Source organism: Xiphophorus couchianus, chromosome 18 (genome assembly GCF_001444195.1).
Source record: "Xiphophorus couchianus chromosome 18, X_couchianus-1.0, whole genome shotgun sequence".
NCBI classification, from domain to species: Eukaryota; Metazoa; Chordata; class Actinopteri; order Cyprinodontiformes; family Poeciliidae; genus Xiphophorus; species Xiphophorus couchianus.
In genome coordinates this window covers 12,381,800-12,396,871 of record NC_040245.1, presented here as the reverse complement: position 1 = coordinate 12,396,871, position 15,072 = coordinate 12,381,800, and the positions used below count along the sequence as shown (strand labels likewise).

Sequence of the window (15,072 nt, the reverse complement as noted above, 5' to 3'; positions counted from 1 at the left end):
TTTACACAGCCGCAATGCATCTCCGCTCGCACAAAGGCATTCAAGGCCCGAAAATTGAAACAGCAGAGGAACAAAAAGAAAGACCAAACCATCAAGTGAAAACACTGACCTACATTGCGGCATATTTAATGTTTCTGTTTCTCACTGCACTTCATCTGTTTAGCATCAGAGCCAGTTTCGGCTGACAGCTCAACAGACAGATGGCGAGATAAAAAAGAGGAGCGGAGAGAAGAATGAAGACGGCACTACGATGCGGATTGACCCGACGGAACGGCAGTGGGAGCGAGGAGGAAGACGATGGTTATCTGAAGGGTGATGACACCTGTTTAGCGCACCGTGCCGACACCTCTCATCATAAAACCACAGAAGGCTGACTCTCGTAGTATAAACAGTTTATTTAAATAGTGCAGGTAAATTATGTGTTTAATTACATAACGTAGCCTCTTTAAGGTAAACACCACAGCTGTTGCCTTCTTTGTGTATGCCAATGAGATGAATTAGATAAAAACCAAATGATCCAGCAAGACACAGTTGCAGTGAGTCCGGGCTGATAATGAAATCAAAGGGTCATCCTTTTCTAGGACAGTCTGCTTCCGACTTGTCAAGTTCAAGAACCTCCTGAAGCTTAAATGGGCAGTAACAACACAATTAGCATTTCCCCTTGAACACGAGGAGAGAGGCTGCTCAACGAATCCATATGTTTAGAAATGTCACAGTATTGATTTGCCTTCCATATTCAATAACACTTTTGAAAACTGCTTGTCTGTTTTAACATAAATACGCTGTAGACATTGCCTTCTGCTGAATTTAAGTTGGTGGAAAATGTCAGGAACCACATTTTTGTAGAATGCATAAAAATAAAAAAAAAATGAAAGAGTGCAAGTTATAGAAAAAAATGAAAAATGTACTTAAAAATTTAAAGATATTTTTGTGTAAGGTTTTGGAGTTAAAGCTCACTACATTTCTGTCAAAATTTGATTAAAGTATTAAATGTGCAATGAAACCAATAAAACCAACTATGGTGAGTCTTTTAAGTTTAATTCATTGTCTGCCAGAAGTCTGCCATGATCATGTCAACATTAAAATGTAAAATGTACCAGAAAGGTTACTTTTTGAGAGATAATGTTACTGCTGTTTTTCATTTCACATCCTTGCAATTACTTCACTTAACATGTTCCATCACTTCAAATCCAAATATTTTTTTTCCAGAACAAAATCAATCTGTCTTTCACTGGACTTTTTGTACCAACCATCCATCGAGTCCTTGTGTGAAAAGTTTTTCTTACAGTTGTGCCTGGCATATTTCACACTTCTGGCAGATGTAATTGTAAAGTAATGTTTAAATTTTACCAAAATGTTCTATTATTGTGAAGAATTGGACATTTGTTGCAATGAATGAAATTAGTAGTACAGACTTCTAACTTTTTCAATGGAAATATAAACTCTTTTGAAAATAAGATAATTAAAATGAAATTATATATAAGAATTAATAATTCACTATGGTTATTTATTATGAATACCTTATTATAATCAACCATTAACAGACATGAACTGATTAACAGAAGTTCATGGGCATGAAGTGGTTTGTTTACGACAAATGTAAGTGAGTTAAGATGAAAATGCAACGTAAGTATATCTTGGTAAATGGATGAATGGACTCAGCATCAACTGTAAAATATTATCAAAACCGAAACTAGCCACTAATCTTTCCATAAAATCCCCAACTATTGGCACTGCTTTGTTACTGAAATATGTGTTGAAATTTAAGACTTTTTAGACTTGAAGTGTCTTTAGAAGAATGAGGTTGTGCCTACCTTTGATTTATTTTAAGATTGATGATGGTTTCCTTAGTGCAATGTCTAAATATGGTGTTCAACATTTTCAAATCTTTGCGATAGGATATCGCAACGTACAAAGCTACTGTATTCACTAAACTCAGGATGTTCATAACGAAGCATCACAAATGGCAATACAGCAGTATTGAAAGAAATCACCTTAAAGATTAGCTAGACATGTTTTGGACTTTCGACATTTTGGAAACAAGCATCTATCAAACTGTACTTGTCATTCCTTTTTAAAACAATTTCCTTTAATCTCCTCATAGTCTACTTTAAGTGTTGTTTTTGTTTGTGTCTCCATAGCAATTAATCTGAATCCAGCTGTGTAGCAGACGCAGCTGACAGCTAACATCCTTCTTTCCCAATGCCTAATTAAAAATCTGATGCAGTAATGAGAGTAGTAGCTGCTATCACCACCCATCTCCTACATCCACAGGAGATAAAACATCACATGGGATAGATGAAATTACATTAAATTACTTGTTACTCTTTAGTCATTAAGTACATGGGTGTAAAATGGTTTCTTGATGGGTTAGAAATTAAAGTAGGATGGTATGAAATGGTAGTGGATGGGTATTAAATGAAAACATGACTTGGCGGCAGTGTGCAGTGCCCCAGAGCCAACTAAAGCCCTCAAACGTCTTAAGACCTTTCACGTAAAACCTCCATCATCACGTTTGGAAGTGAAGAAACTCAACTACAGAAACCAAACAGATTTTGACAAGAAATTGTTTACATTGCTTCCTTTTTTTTCTTCCTTGTAATCTTTCACCATCATTTCTATCAGGTAATGTTCCAAACTCCACAACTACCTCCAAAATTAAAGACCTCTAAGTTCATTTCTGAACCGATTCATTTACAAGAAGTCTGAACTGGCATAAAATATTATGCTCAACAAACCATTGAATATTAAGTTTTATAAAGCTTCATCCATACATTATCTTCCACTTATGCTCCTATAGGCATCCTGATCAGAAGTCTGAACCTCTGATTTCTTTTGATATGAGCAGATACTCTACAACCAGCCTCCTTCAGATTTACATATTTGGAGAAAAAAACCCTAATATTTTAGTATATTTATGTGCAAGTCAGGTACATACATGCACAAAGACACCTGCAGCTGTATTTGCATCAAACGGTGACACAAGTTAGCTAAATATAAACACATGCTACTTTGAGGGGGAACAGAGACTCATGGATGGAAGGAACCGGACTCTGCACACCGCTATTGTTAAGTTTCTGAAGATAAGCCAAACTGTCGTCTAAGCAGCTCAAAGTTTGATCCCAGTTTATATTAGGACACGTGCACCTATGCTGAGCAGCAGCTGCAAGTCCAAATAAAGTCTTATGTCTGTGTTGTCTTATATAACAAAAAACAGACACCAAAGTAGAGTACACCAGGAAAAGTTCAGAGAGATGAGGTTCTGACCTCAAGTCCTGCCTTTAAATGACTGAATCCCACAGCAGATTACTGTTTTTGAAATTTTATTTTTTGTGTTAAAAAATACTGGTGACAAAATCTGTTCCGTTCAAGCTCTCATGCAATAGCATCCTTGCTTTGTTGTGCTGAAATCTGACTGAGATTTCATAGAAGTGAGAAAAAAAAAGTCGAGTAGGGAATGAATGAATGGATCCTCACAAGAAAATGATGTATAGGAAGAATTGGGGGAAAAGTGTAAGAAAAACTAAATACATGTGACATAGAGACAGACGAAGAACAGAAAGTGGAGATGTTTGAAGACAGGTGCATGCAGAACTCAAGTGGTTGACAGAGTCATTCAGGACTGGAGTGAAAGCAATGAAAATGTAAGGCTAAATTATGGCCCTGTTTCCTTGAGCCAGCAGCACGGAGAGGGATTTTATAGCGCTGATCTAACATCGACTTCATGCTGAAGATGTCATAATTAAGGAACACAGAATGAAGGGTAGAGATGGGGGTCAAACAGAGACGCGGGCAGGAAACAACACTTGAGAAAACTTCATGTCATTTCCTGGTTTTGCCCTTAGACAGACCATTACTACTCAAATAGTCTTGTTCTCTATCAATTAGATGGTTGTATTTCTAGATTAAAATAGAATCTGCTCATGGCTGAGGGAGTGTGGTTACTTCCTTTAACATTCTGTCTTTTCTCCAGTCTATATTGCGTATTACTCTAAAGTTTTTTCATCACTCCCTGGTTTAGTTTGTCTGTTCCCTCTTCACTTCTTGGAATTCATTGCTTCTCACTTGCTAAATATGTTATTCTCTCCCTCCCTCTACAGTTTGTTTTCCTTCCTTCCTGGTTTTATATTTTCTCTGTGCTTAACTGTGTGACTGTATTTATTATTCCATTCCTCCTGCTACCAGTTTTTGTTCAGACTACGGACATACAGTATATTACTGTTTCCGATCTTACTTGTTTACTTAGCTGAATCAAAAGTCAACCACTCAACACAATATCATAAGGATTTGTCATGTTAGGCCAAAAATATGACTTTCTCTAAGATGTCTTGTTGATGACTGGCAGGCTAGATATGTGTGTGAAGTTTCTGTAAGCACATCCCATAGGCCATAAAATGATTAGAGTCTACTGCAACCCATTGACAAGTACAACACTGGTTACCATAGAGACTGAACACCAAAAGGTGGATGGATGTTGCTGTTCAATGATTTTAACTAATTTGTGTATAGATGTTGCTCTCTTCCCAAGTTCTGTTAGATCTCCTTCACCTGAAAGAAAACCTTAGATAATAAATAGTATCTTGACAAGATAAATAAATTTTGTTTCATCAAATATTTTTTTCAAATATATATTAAATAACACTGAATTACTTGTTACCAGTTTCTAGCAGCTACTCCTTAAGTCACTCTTTATATTTTGAACCTGATAAAATGGTAGCATTGTAATCAGGTAAGAAAATGTCTTCAAGGAAAACTTGCTATGAAGTAGATAAAAAACTAGTTTAGTTTATTGTTTGTTTGTTTGTTTGTTTGTTTGTTTTTGGACAAACAAACAATTCTGGTCATAAGCTTAAATCTGAGGTATATGGCTATTAAACATGACAGGCCCAACAAGTGCTCTAACCAAAAACAACCCAAGGCAAATTTAAAGAAAACTCTGAAATTTTCTGGGAAAATTTTACAGTATGGCTGCTCCTGGTATTGATGTCTAATCTTATCATCTTTTGTCCAGCCATGAGAACTTCCACAGCTGTCTCCTTATCCTCATCTTCAGACATTCTCTTGTCTGAATAAGATCATTAACACCCACAACTTTATGTCCATTATAATGTTGAATCAAGTTTTCTCTGACCTGTCTGACATGAACCTGCTGAAGCAACAAGTTGAACAGTCTAGTATTTTCAAGTGTGACAGGACAGGAGTCACAATAAGATTTTATAAGGCTGAACTTAGAAAATCCAGTGTGAAATGTTTTCCTGTCATTTCCTGTCAACACCATAAAACAAACACTATACTCCTCTTATTTTCTTCCTTTTTTGGAAAAAAATAAGAAAAAAAGCACAGTTATGTTTCTGTTAACATGATATGCCAAGGTTTTAAAAGGTTAGGATTTTGTTTATGTTTTCCATCATATAATTTCAACAGTATTGTATTTTTTGTGAGATACACAGCAGAAAGAGAACTGAGTATTTTTCAAACTGTGTTTTGCGCTCCCCCTGTCCCACTTGTTGCAGCACAGTGGTAGTTGCTCATAAAGAATACAAAGACGTACTTTGGAAACTAAAGGAGCACCAGCCTTTACTCATAATTAAGGTAAAACATTTTATTAAACAACAGATCATATGGTAAAAGCTGCTTTTGATTTCTGAAAAGCAGCTGACAGCAGACCCTACCTCTCCCAATAGGCTAACTAATTACCAGCTAATAAAAACTTTTTATATTCCCAATGCATAAAAATGTTCTCATTCATAAGGGCTATTGTTTTTGCTGATAGTGACTTTCAACTTATTCTAACTACTTGTGTGAGTCATGACTGAAATAGAATGTATCTTTGATGTCCAGTGTATTGTTAGGATTTGCCAGAAGCTTTTAACTTTTTAGAAGGTCATTGAATGGTTGACCCTTCTAAGTCTCACCCAATAACAGGTACACCTTGAACAAGTTTCCAGTACATCACAGACCACTACACATACCCAAATATTAAGCTGTTTATTTTTGATAAAAGTTCAAAAAATATTTAGGTTATTTAAATATTAATCGTGTTTCCACCTCAGAGAGGACGGTTCAATTCTATCTTTTCCCAATTGAATACAAGGTTGAACGGTCTCTAACACAGTTTTTTACAAGCTCGGATATAATACCAAATATAATCAATAATTTTACTCTTCTGAATAACATGTTCATGTTTTGCATGAAACGAAGTATAAGCTGATAGTCACAGCATCCAGTCACTGGGCTTTTCAAATCAAACAATCAGAAACACTGCTGGATATTTCATATATATGAAAGTGGCAAATTGAAATGAATATGTAGAGCCATCATTTAAGTAGATCTTGGACATGAAGTTCTGAAACAGAGAGATCTGTATATTACTTTTTACCCAGAGAGCCATGCAACCATGCTTGGTTCATTGTTTGTTATCAACTGAGAGCCACTAAAGCTATCAGAGAATAAGAACTATGATGAAACAGATACACATTATTGCCTTCATAACTTAGCTTGTCAGAAAACAACTGTAAAGTGACATCTTAATGCGTGCTGTGTAATGTGATGTCATGGATGGTTTCAAAGCACACTCTGTCATTATAATAAATTGATGCACTTGATCTGCTTCTCTCTCCAGTCTCTCTGTTTTTGTGTCAGAGCGGTTCATAACATCTGCCTTTCCTCTCCCTAAAAGTGGGTCAAAAACTTACTTTAGTTTGGAAAGTATGTCAAATGATGGGATGAGCCCTTTGTTTCTCCACTAACAGAATGTAGAATAAGATTCTAAATGTTTTAGTCTTGGTATATCTGATGTATAAACTTGATTTGATCAGGCTGGCAGTACTTAATACTCTCTTTCTGAGACAAAGCCAGAAAGATGACAAAGCCAGAACCTGAACACAGGAAGTAAAACTCACAGTTAATTGAAGAAAATCTGACCAATTGTTAGATTTTGTTTTGAAAATTGTACTTTAGTTTGTCAGCATTGCAGATACTATTACAAGACAAAATTCCATTTAACATGAATAAAATGGCCACTTTTATGTTACATTCCTTTCACATATTTCCTTGATATGTTTAGTCAAGGATTTATTTCTCACTGTAATCATTAAAATTGACTTAAACTTTGATTCAATGGTCAGCTCCTGGTGATTTTCTCATTGTCTTTGATGGACATATTCTTATCTCAGACTGGAAGTAAAAAATAGCATCTTTAAAATAGCAGGTCTTTAAAATGTGTGATAATAATGTTTTCTGAAGGATAAAAGCAAAAGTCAGATAAATGACCAATTAATTGGTTTATAAAGTTACGAGATTAATTGATTAACTCTACCATGGTGTAGTTTAATTTATTGCTTCACATATTACTTCTTTTTCTTTTTCTTATTTTAAAGGAATCATTAGAGGTAACATAAAAGTTCCTAGTGATTTCTTAAGTTTGAGCATACTTTTTTTTCACAACTTGATAGTTTTGACACAACTTCACTAATGAATGTGGAAATTGCTGCATATGGAGATAAACATTAATGTAGTCTAGCCATCCCAATGTTTGTATCTCATCCAGTTGACCTCCTTGGTAACAAACATAGTAGGTTACTGTGAAATGTAGGTCGGTGGCCCATATTAGTATAGTTGGAGATTTCTAAATCTAAACATGGAAATCTAAGTCTAGCTCAGTCCATGTCATGCAGTGTCCTGGTTAACTACAGCACGAAAGGTCAACTAAGCGTCAGTAAAACTTTGAGAAATGACATATTGTCCTGATTTACTTATTTGAGTATATAATAATTTATATTTACTAAACATTATTATAGAACCAAACTCATATTCTCTTTTTTTTTTTCTATTCCAGGTCATGGAGTTTACTATGACTAAATTTGTTTCCTTGTGTTGTAAAACTATATTTAAATTGATATAAGCCAATGACATACCAGTTCTCCGAAACACTAATTTGCATCTGCCAGTATCTGTGTGTGGTTTTGCAGGGTTTTTTTTTTTTTTGTTTTTTTTTTCAAAGATTAAAGCTTGAATTTGGGGAGTATTATGTTTACTGTCCCAGATCATTTCACCACTCACAGTTTACTGAAAAGTACATGAATGATCAATGATTTCTGAAATCTGATGTTTATGATATGGTAATTTTATGTTTAGTCTCATCTATGAGCTTTTAATGCTCATAGATGAGACATGCATTTGAAATGTTTAAACATGCAAAAGAACTCTTTCTACTTCACAGTTAAAATGGAAATGCAAATGTGAATGCACAACCTGACGTGGAAAGTCAAACAGAGAAAACAGGGTGGTGAAAAGAGACAAAGCTTTCATTCATGACTTACTGTATTTCACACCCTACTGCCTTACTGAATAGAGGGTATTTGTACCTAGATTAAAAATAAGATATGTTTAGCAGTTTTTGCATTTTAATATGCAGTAGTCTGGATTTTCTTGTTTTTTGGATGACTCCATGTTGTTCCAGACAATCCCCATGACACATGATGTGGACAGCACATTGCTAGCTGCTCATAACTGATGAGAAGATGGAAACAGCTAATTATGAGCCTGCGGAGTTGGGATGCCCAGGAGCTGACATGAAAAAAACAAAAAACAAAAAGAAATTCATCCCCCCAAAAACTAAACAAAAAGAAAGAACAAAATCTTTTGAGACTTTCTATACTTTTTCCGTTTTGGTGTTGAAACATTGAGCAGTTTTTTTTTTAAGTTGCTTCAAAAACAAAAATACAAGCTACAGTTTTATGGTTCCCAAAAGGAGCTTGAAACTATGACTTTTACCATTCAGTTCAGTAAATTACCATGGCTGCACACCAATTACCTTGGATGCTTTTCATTGTAATCAATAATCTAACCAATTAAAGTTTTACTTCAGTAATAACCCACACATATATAAAGCATTACTTGGAATTATGGCATCTCATTATGAAAATTTTGAGAAAGCATACAATGAATAACTCTTCGTTAGATTTACTGGATGTCACTGCCCCACACCACAGCCTGTAGCTTTCACTGCAAAGGTATTCTTAAATTTCCATGCACCCGCAAAACAGACTGACAGTTCTTAGTTCACTCAATTGACTTTACTGAAAACACTTGATGCTTTTCCCAAAAATACTACACTTGTGGAACAATAACTGCAAATTTATGAAGATACATTTGAATTATGGTGCTAATACAATGCTGGTAAACTAGAGAAAGATTTTCTCTGGTGGTTGGCAGAACCTAGAACCACATACATGAAGTTCTTTTTAAAAAATAATTGGATCTCACAATGACCTCAAAAATGGTAAACATAAATGTTCTGGTGGTGATAGGTATGGAGTTCTGCATGCTACAACTTTTCATCCATTATCTAAACATATTTACCCTTGGAAGGTAGGGAGGGGTGCTCCAGGGGTCATCAAGTAAGAGGCGAGGTACATCCTGGATAGGTCACCAGTCCATCGCATGGCAACTTTACAGCTTGTTTTTGTATTAATGAGAATAATCATGTTTTCCTAACCCTAACCAGTTTTCTAGTGCTTTATGTCAATAGTAGCAACTAAAATCAGAAAGTCTTTTAAAAACAAAGTAGCTTCATAAAGTTTTAGATCCAGCACAAAATGAGCACAATATGAACCTGCCTTTTATTGATTTACAGTACAGAAACCTTCCAATCACTAAAGACCAACTTTGTTGTCTATCTAATTTAATACCATATACAGTAATTTCTAAGCACATTAATGGTAAAGAAAACTACAATACAATGAAGAGAAAAAAAATTCATATACCAGGACACAAAATGGCGCCGGTTCAGCTGGCTGCTTGCAGTTGCAGCTCCCGTCGTATGTGTGTTAATCTGTGTCTGCTTTTTATATTGACGGTATGTCATACTTTATTCTTATTTTATCTTGTCTACATTGCTACCCAGTAGTGGTTGTTGTGTGTCTTGTCTCTATGCTCTATGCTGCTGTAACTGCAAAATAATTTCCCTGCTGGGATGAATAAAGTAATTCTATTCTATTTTATTCTATTCTATTCTATTCTGTTCTATTCAAATAATTTGACACACAAGGTTTAGTCCAGAATGTGTGTGAACGCAAAAGCTCAAAAGAAAAATGTTTTCAAGTTGATAAAATCCATTGACTGCCCATTTATATATAAGGGTACTGTATCTCCCTTTAACTAGCAATTATCACGAAATCCAGTAAGATATTATTTTAAACCTGTAGCTGAAAATTACTGTGACACACAATGCAGGTCACATCAAGATTACCAGAGGATGAATAACTGCCTTTTACAGAAACATAATTTCTGAAGTTTGATATTCATTAAAATTACATAATGAATGAATGCCTTGTTTGGTGGATATCTATGAAGTTGCACCCCCTTAAAAAGAAAATGCAAGCAGAAAGAATGTAATGCTATTTCTTGGTCACGAATACTTGATCAACTGTCGTTCAGGCTCCATGGTAACCAACTGTTGTACAGTCCCCCCTGTTCATTCGCTCCTTTGGATTTTAGCTCTGACACCTACCACAGCATCAAATTACAGATTTTACAACAGACATACTTTGTTGCCTTGTTGCCTGGATAGAATAATGTTAGCATTCAGCACCACACATGTCCAGTTGGATCCAAAGATGTTGTTAACGAGTTATCGTCTTAGACTACTTTCACAATGTAGAACGTAATTAAAATATTTATGCAAAAATCTTATCTTTCGTCTGTTACCAATATAATTTTTACGTGACCACCAAGTGACATTTGGATCTGATAAGCATTGATGCATATTCAAATTATGTTATTCATCATGGAGTGCAAATAAAGAAACAAATCAGAAACCTAGAACTCTGTACAAAGGTGTGAGTGTGAAGTAATGAAATGAAACAGAAGTGACAGCATCTGCCGTGCTTGTTTTGTCCGTTGCATTTGATCCTCCTACCTCTTTCAGTGGAAAATTGTGAGGTGAAAGGTGGATTAAAGGTAATGCGCCCTTTCAGGTTGGTTTGACCTAAATCAGTTACATGTTAAATTTAGGACCACATATTAAAAAAAAAAAGATTTATCCTGTTTGGATTGTAATAAAACAAAATTACATTTGGAAAAACTGTTTTACGCAGGTCAATCCTCAACCACACCCTACTCATGCTTGTTTCCCCCTTACCCTCTACAATCGAAGCCCCAGCTGTCTGCCTTCTGAGCAGTTGTCTTTGAAGAACTTTCTCCAGAGCAAGCCCTCTGTTTTCTTTCATCCATCACCAAAGTTTATCTTTACCTTCATCAAAAACTGAACAAAAAACCCTGCAGTGTTGTGTGCAGCCATTCTCCAACTAAGGTGTACATAAACATTATTAAAGACCATATAAAGTATTTACATGGACTTCCATTATGACGGAGCTACCTTTCTATGAAGAGGTTTTGCATCCACTCCCCCATCAAAACCCCGGAAGCAACTACATAAATGTAATTTAATGGACCTCTTGGCAACTTCTGTTTCAGGACATTTGTGGAATATCATCGAACTTCACGAATAAGAAAAGAAATGAAACGTATGGCAAAAAGAAAAATTGTAAGTCTGACATACAATGAAAAACTCTTGTGATAATGGTTTCGGGTTCAAGATGCATTGGTTAGAAATAAAAATCTTCTAGGGTCCATGTGGATCTGTCATAAATAACATTCAAGAGCACCCACCCAAGTCTTTGAAGGTGCTGTTTTCTCATAGTGAGGTGAACATTTCAATTAAAGAATCACCCTAAGTCTTAGTGCTTCCTCTGATGTCATCCAATCAAATACACACAAAGCAAAACTAGCACGTTTTTTTTTTCTCAGTCAAAACTTTGTCATTCGTGAACTCCTCCTAGAAATTCTTGCTTCATTACACGTGTGTGTTTTCTTAGTCAGTGTACGTTTCTTGGTGAATCAACAGCAACTGCTACTAAACATATTTCACTGAACAAAATCTTTTTTAGCACTAACTTCTACATCAGAGATTTTAGTCAATCGTCTACCTGGCATTCTATGCATTTTCATAAATCTGCTTGATATAGATATGAATTCCAAGTGTTCTCCTTAGTCACTGTGACTGTAATCTTAAGCAACAGAGTTACATGTTTATCATAGTTTCAAGCAGCTGTGGTGTAAATGAAGAAGCTTCTTGGTATAGGATTTTGAGCACAAAATGTAAAAAATGTGTGCAGACATAGGTAAGTGTGCATAAGTGTGTGTGGGTAAATGCACCTGAACACGTAATAAAGTGTCCTGTGTTCATAATGCTGAGCCCTAAAACCTGCAGCGCATCTCATGTGTAATAGGTAAGTGCTTCAGTGCATTTAGAAAAAAACAAAAATCCCAAGCAAGCGTGCTCTTGATTAGCCTCCCTCTGGCTCTCACAACCAAAATAGTGTAATTCTTATATCTGCCGTGCTCTGCTTATTGACTCCAAGGACAATTCTGACAGTAACATAAGCCACACATAGGGAAATAAATGTACTATTTTATGGCATTTTATTGCTCATATGCGTTGTGCTGGCTGGCAACTGTTCGCCCACATTATCCATCAGCATCTGCATTGTTTCACCCACTCGCCAGTGGTCTGGATGCTGGTGGGAAGGTGGAGAGCCTGCACAGTTTGGAGTAGACGCGGCAATAATGCTGCTTGTATGCACACAAATAAAGACCCACTGACTGTGACATACACACACCCACACACGCCTTTACATAGTGGAACACCATCCAGCGCCACTCAGAATTTTTGCCGGGGTTTGGGGGGAGCAAAAAAAAAAAAAAGTCGAAATACAACTTCTGCATTTTAAAAAGACAAGCAGGGTGGATATTTCAAACATCAGTAGCGTATATTGGCATCTAATGCATATTGGAACATTGTATGAATGAATTCCAGTTTCACAAACTATATAGTCTACAAGTGTCTCCCTCCACCCTACTGATAATAATTAACTGCGCTAATATTGGCCAGGTTCCTCACATGGAACGCTCCACGACTGGCGTGAAAACCACCACCCCTTTACAGCAATGTAAAATCATACATTGGGGAGAGAAAATTGAAACAGGGCCATGTCTGAGAGGTAGAATAGGACGGCTTTTATCGCTCTTCTCGATCTCACCTGCTCGCTGGTAGCCAGCTCCTTCTCCAGCTGACGGTGCTTGTTGTGCCACACCAGATAGTGGACAGGATAACGACTCTCCTCCAGAGTTTTCTTTGCAGAAATCATCCTCGGATCATAGTTTGCCCCCTCTTCTTTGTTTATTCCTCGCCAGTTCGCAAAAATACTTTGTTGTGAAATTACCCCTACATAGTCGTGCCCACCATCCTTCATCGACGGTGATGCCCAAAGGCGTGTAACCTTACGCGTCAGGAGTAAGCGAACCGACACTCGCTCGCCTTGAAATAAAGTGAAATTTTCAATAATATGTAAAGATAATGAAAAACAAGATAACACTCCTGTCTTGATTGTCTCAGCAGATTAAAATAATACACCTTGAGTTCTTCTCGAGTCGTTCCTCCACTCCTTTGCCGTTCTCTCTCCTCTTCCTCCTCTAACACATCTAACCTCCGCCTCTCCTCCCATCCGGTGGTGGTGACTGAGAAAGATGCACTGACAAGCCGCAATAAAAAATGTGCTCACACTCAGCCAATCCGCTGTCGGGGATGTGAGTAAAACACATGACTAAAGGACTATAAGAAGAAATTAAAATCACAAATTGTCCGTTTTTAAAATTAAATGCACAACCCATTTGTTGCCCATTTTTGTATTATTATTTGTGAATGTGCTGCACTTTTCATTTATTAACTTAAAACAACAAAAACGCGATAGTTAGTGTGTTTTATTTACTAGTAATGATGTCACATGTATGGATTGATGAATCTGTTTTGAACATATGGATGACAAAACAGGACTATATCCAGTGATAAGCTTACAAAATATTTCGTCTCAATCGTATTAGGCAATTTCCATCTTGTAATTTTTATGTGGGGCAACTTGATGCCTGTAGGGATAGGGGTTCATCCAGCATACGCTAGGAATGAGAGGATCGACCCACCCTATCCCCCCATGGATGTTGGGTACATCCATTCTATGGCAAGCCGTTGGTATATGTAATAGTTCTTCATGATCGTCATTATTCTTGTACACTTCACTAACAAGATGTTTGCTCAGTTAAATATTTTGGAGCACTAGTTAAAAAACATATTATAAAACTAACTCATAATAGTGACTTTCTTTTGCAAAATATTGACTCTTAGGTGGGAACAGTAGTCCTTCAAGAAAAGGCAAAGTAACACACTGGTAGCATACAAATACTAGTAGATACACTTGTCCATGAGTAGACTGGAGTGAATCAAAGACAATGTTTAACTAGTAAATTAGTTGATAGAAAACCCCAATTTAGAAGTTTAAAAAAAATCTACCCTCAAGTTAACCAGTGACCCATATCATCCTAAAAATATAAGAATCAGTAAGAGTACACTAGCAGCTGGTAATGGTAAGCTGTTGGTATAAAGTTGTAATCAGACAAACGTTGCTCATCTGTAGACTCTGTCCAGCTCCCTTCTCTCAGCAGTGTAGTAGGCGTAGGATAGAAAAACATATTCCCCTAGCTTTTCCTGGAAACAAATTTTACATTTTCCTGTAATCAATTCATTGTTTAGACCTGAATAGTTTTAGCCAGTTGTTGAGAAGTGTTTCAAAAAGAGTAATACTGTTTGGGATATTTGTGCTGCTAGTGGGACTTTTGCCTCTGTTGAGGAACTTATGTGCTCATACTAGTTGGACAAAAGAGCAGCATTTCACAAATTCAAATCAAGTCATCTCATACTTGACTTTTCTGGGTATGAAAATGTATCATCTACAGTGATGTTGTATGTGAAAGCCTGGACTGGCAGAGAAGTTAGAGTGGTGTAAGACATGTATCATAGCTGTAAGACAATAGTGAGGTGTGCTGTAGGAGTGACAGAGGCATTCAAGGTGGAGTTTGGAATGCATCAAGGATTGGCTCTAAGCCCCTTACTGATTGCTTTGGTGATGGACAGGCAGGATGGACAGGTGATGGGAGCGGCACAAGTAGAACGCTGAC

The 15,072-nt window shown here is 36.5% G+C and overlaps 1 protein-coding gene across 2 annotated transcripts in view; it reads right to left on the bottom strand.

The window, feature by feature from the left end:
- The window catches only part of ankrd13b (ankyrin repeat domain 13B), a 46,495-nt gene extending 32,914 nt beyond the window's left edge, over nt 1-13,581 (bottom strand). The window contains exon 1 of one of the 2 annotated variants that reach the window (XM_027999343.1): nt 13,104-13,581. In XM_027999343.1, coding sequence (XP_027855144.1) covers nt 13,104-13,316 — 213 coding nt within the window. In that variant the 5' untranslated portion in view covers nt 13,317-13,581. The remainder of the gene's footprint in view (nt 1-13,103) is intronic. The other variant, XM_027999344.1, reaches the window with a different exon arrangement.
- Nucleotides 13,582-15,072: the final 1,491 nt, after the last annotated feature.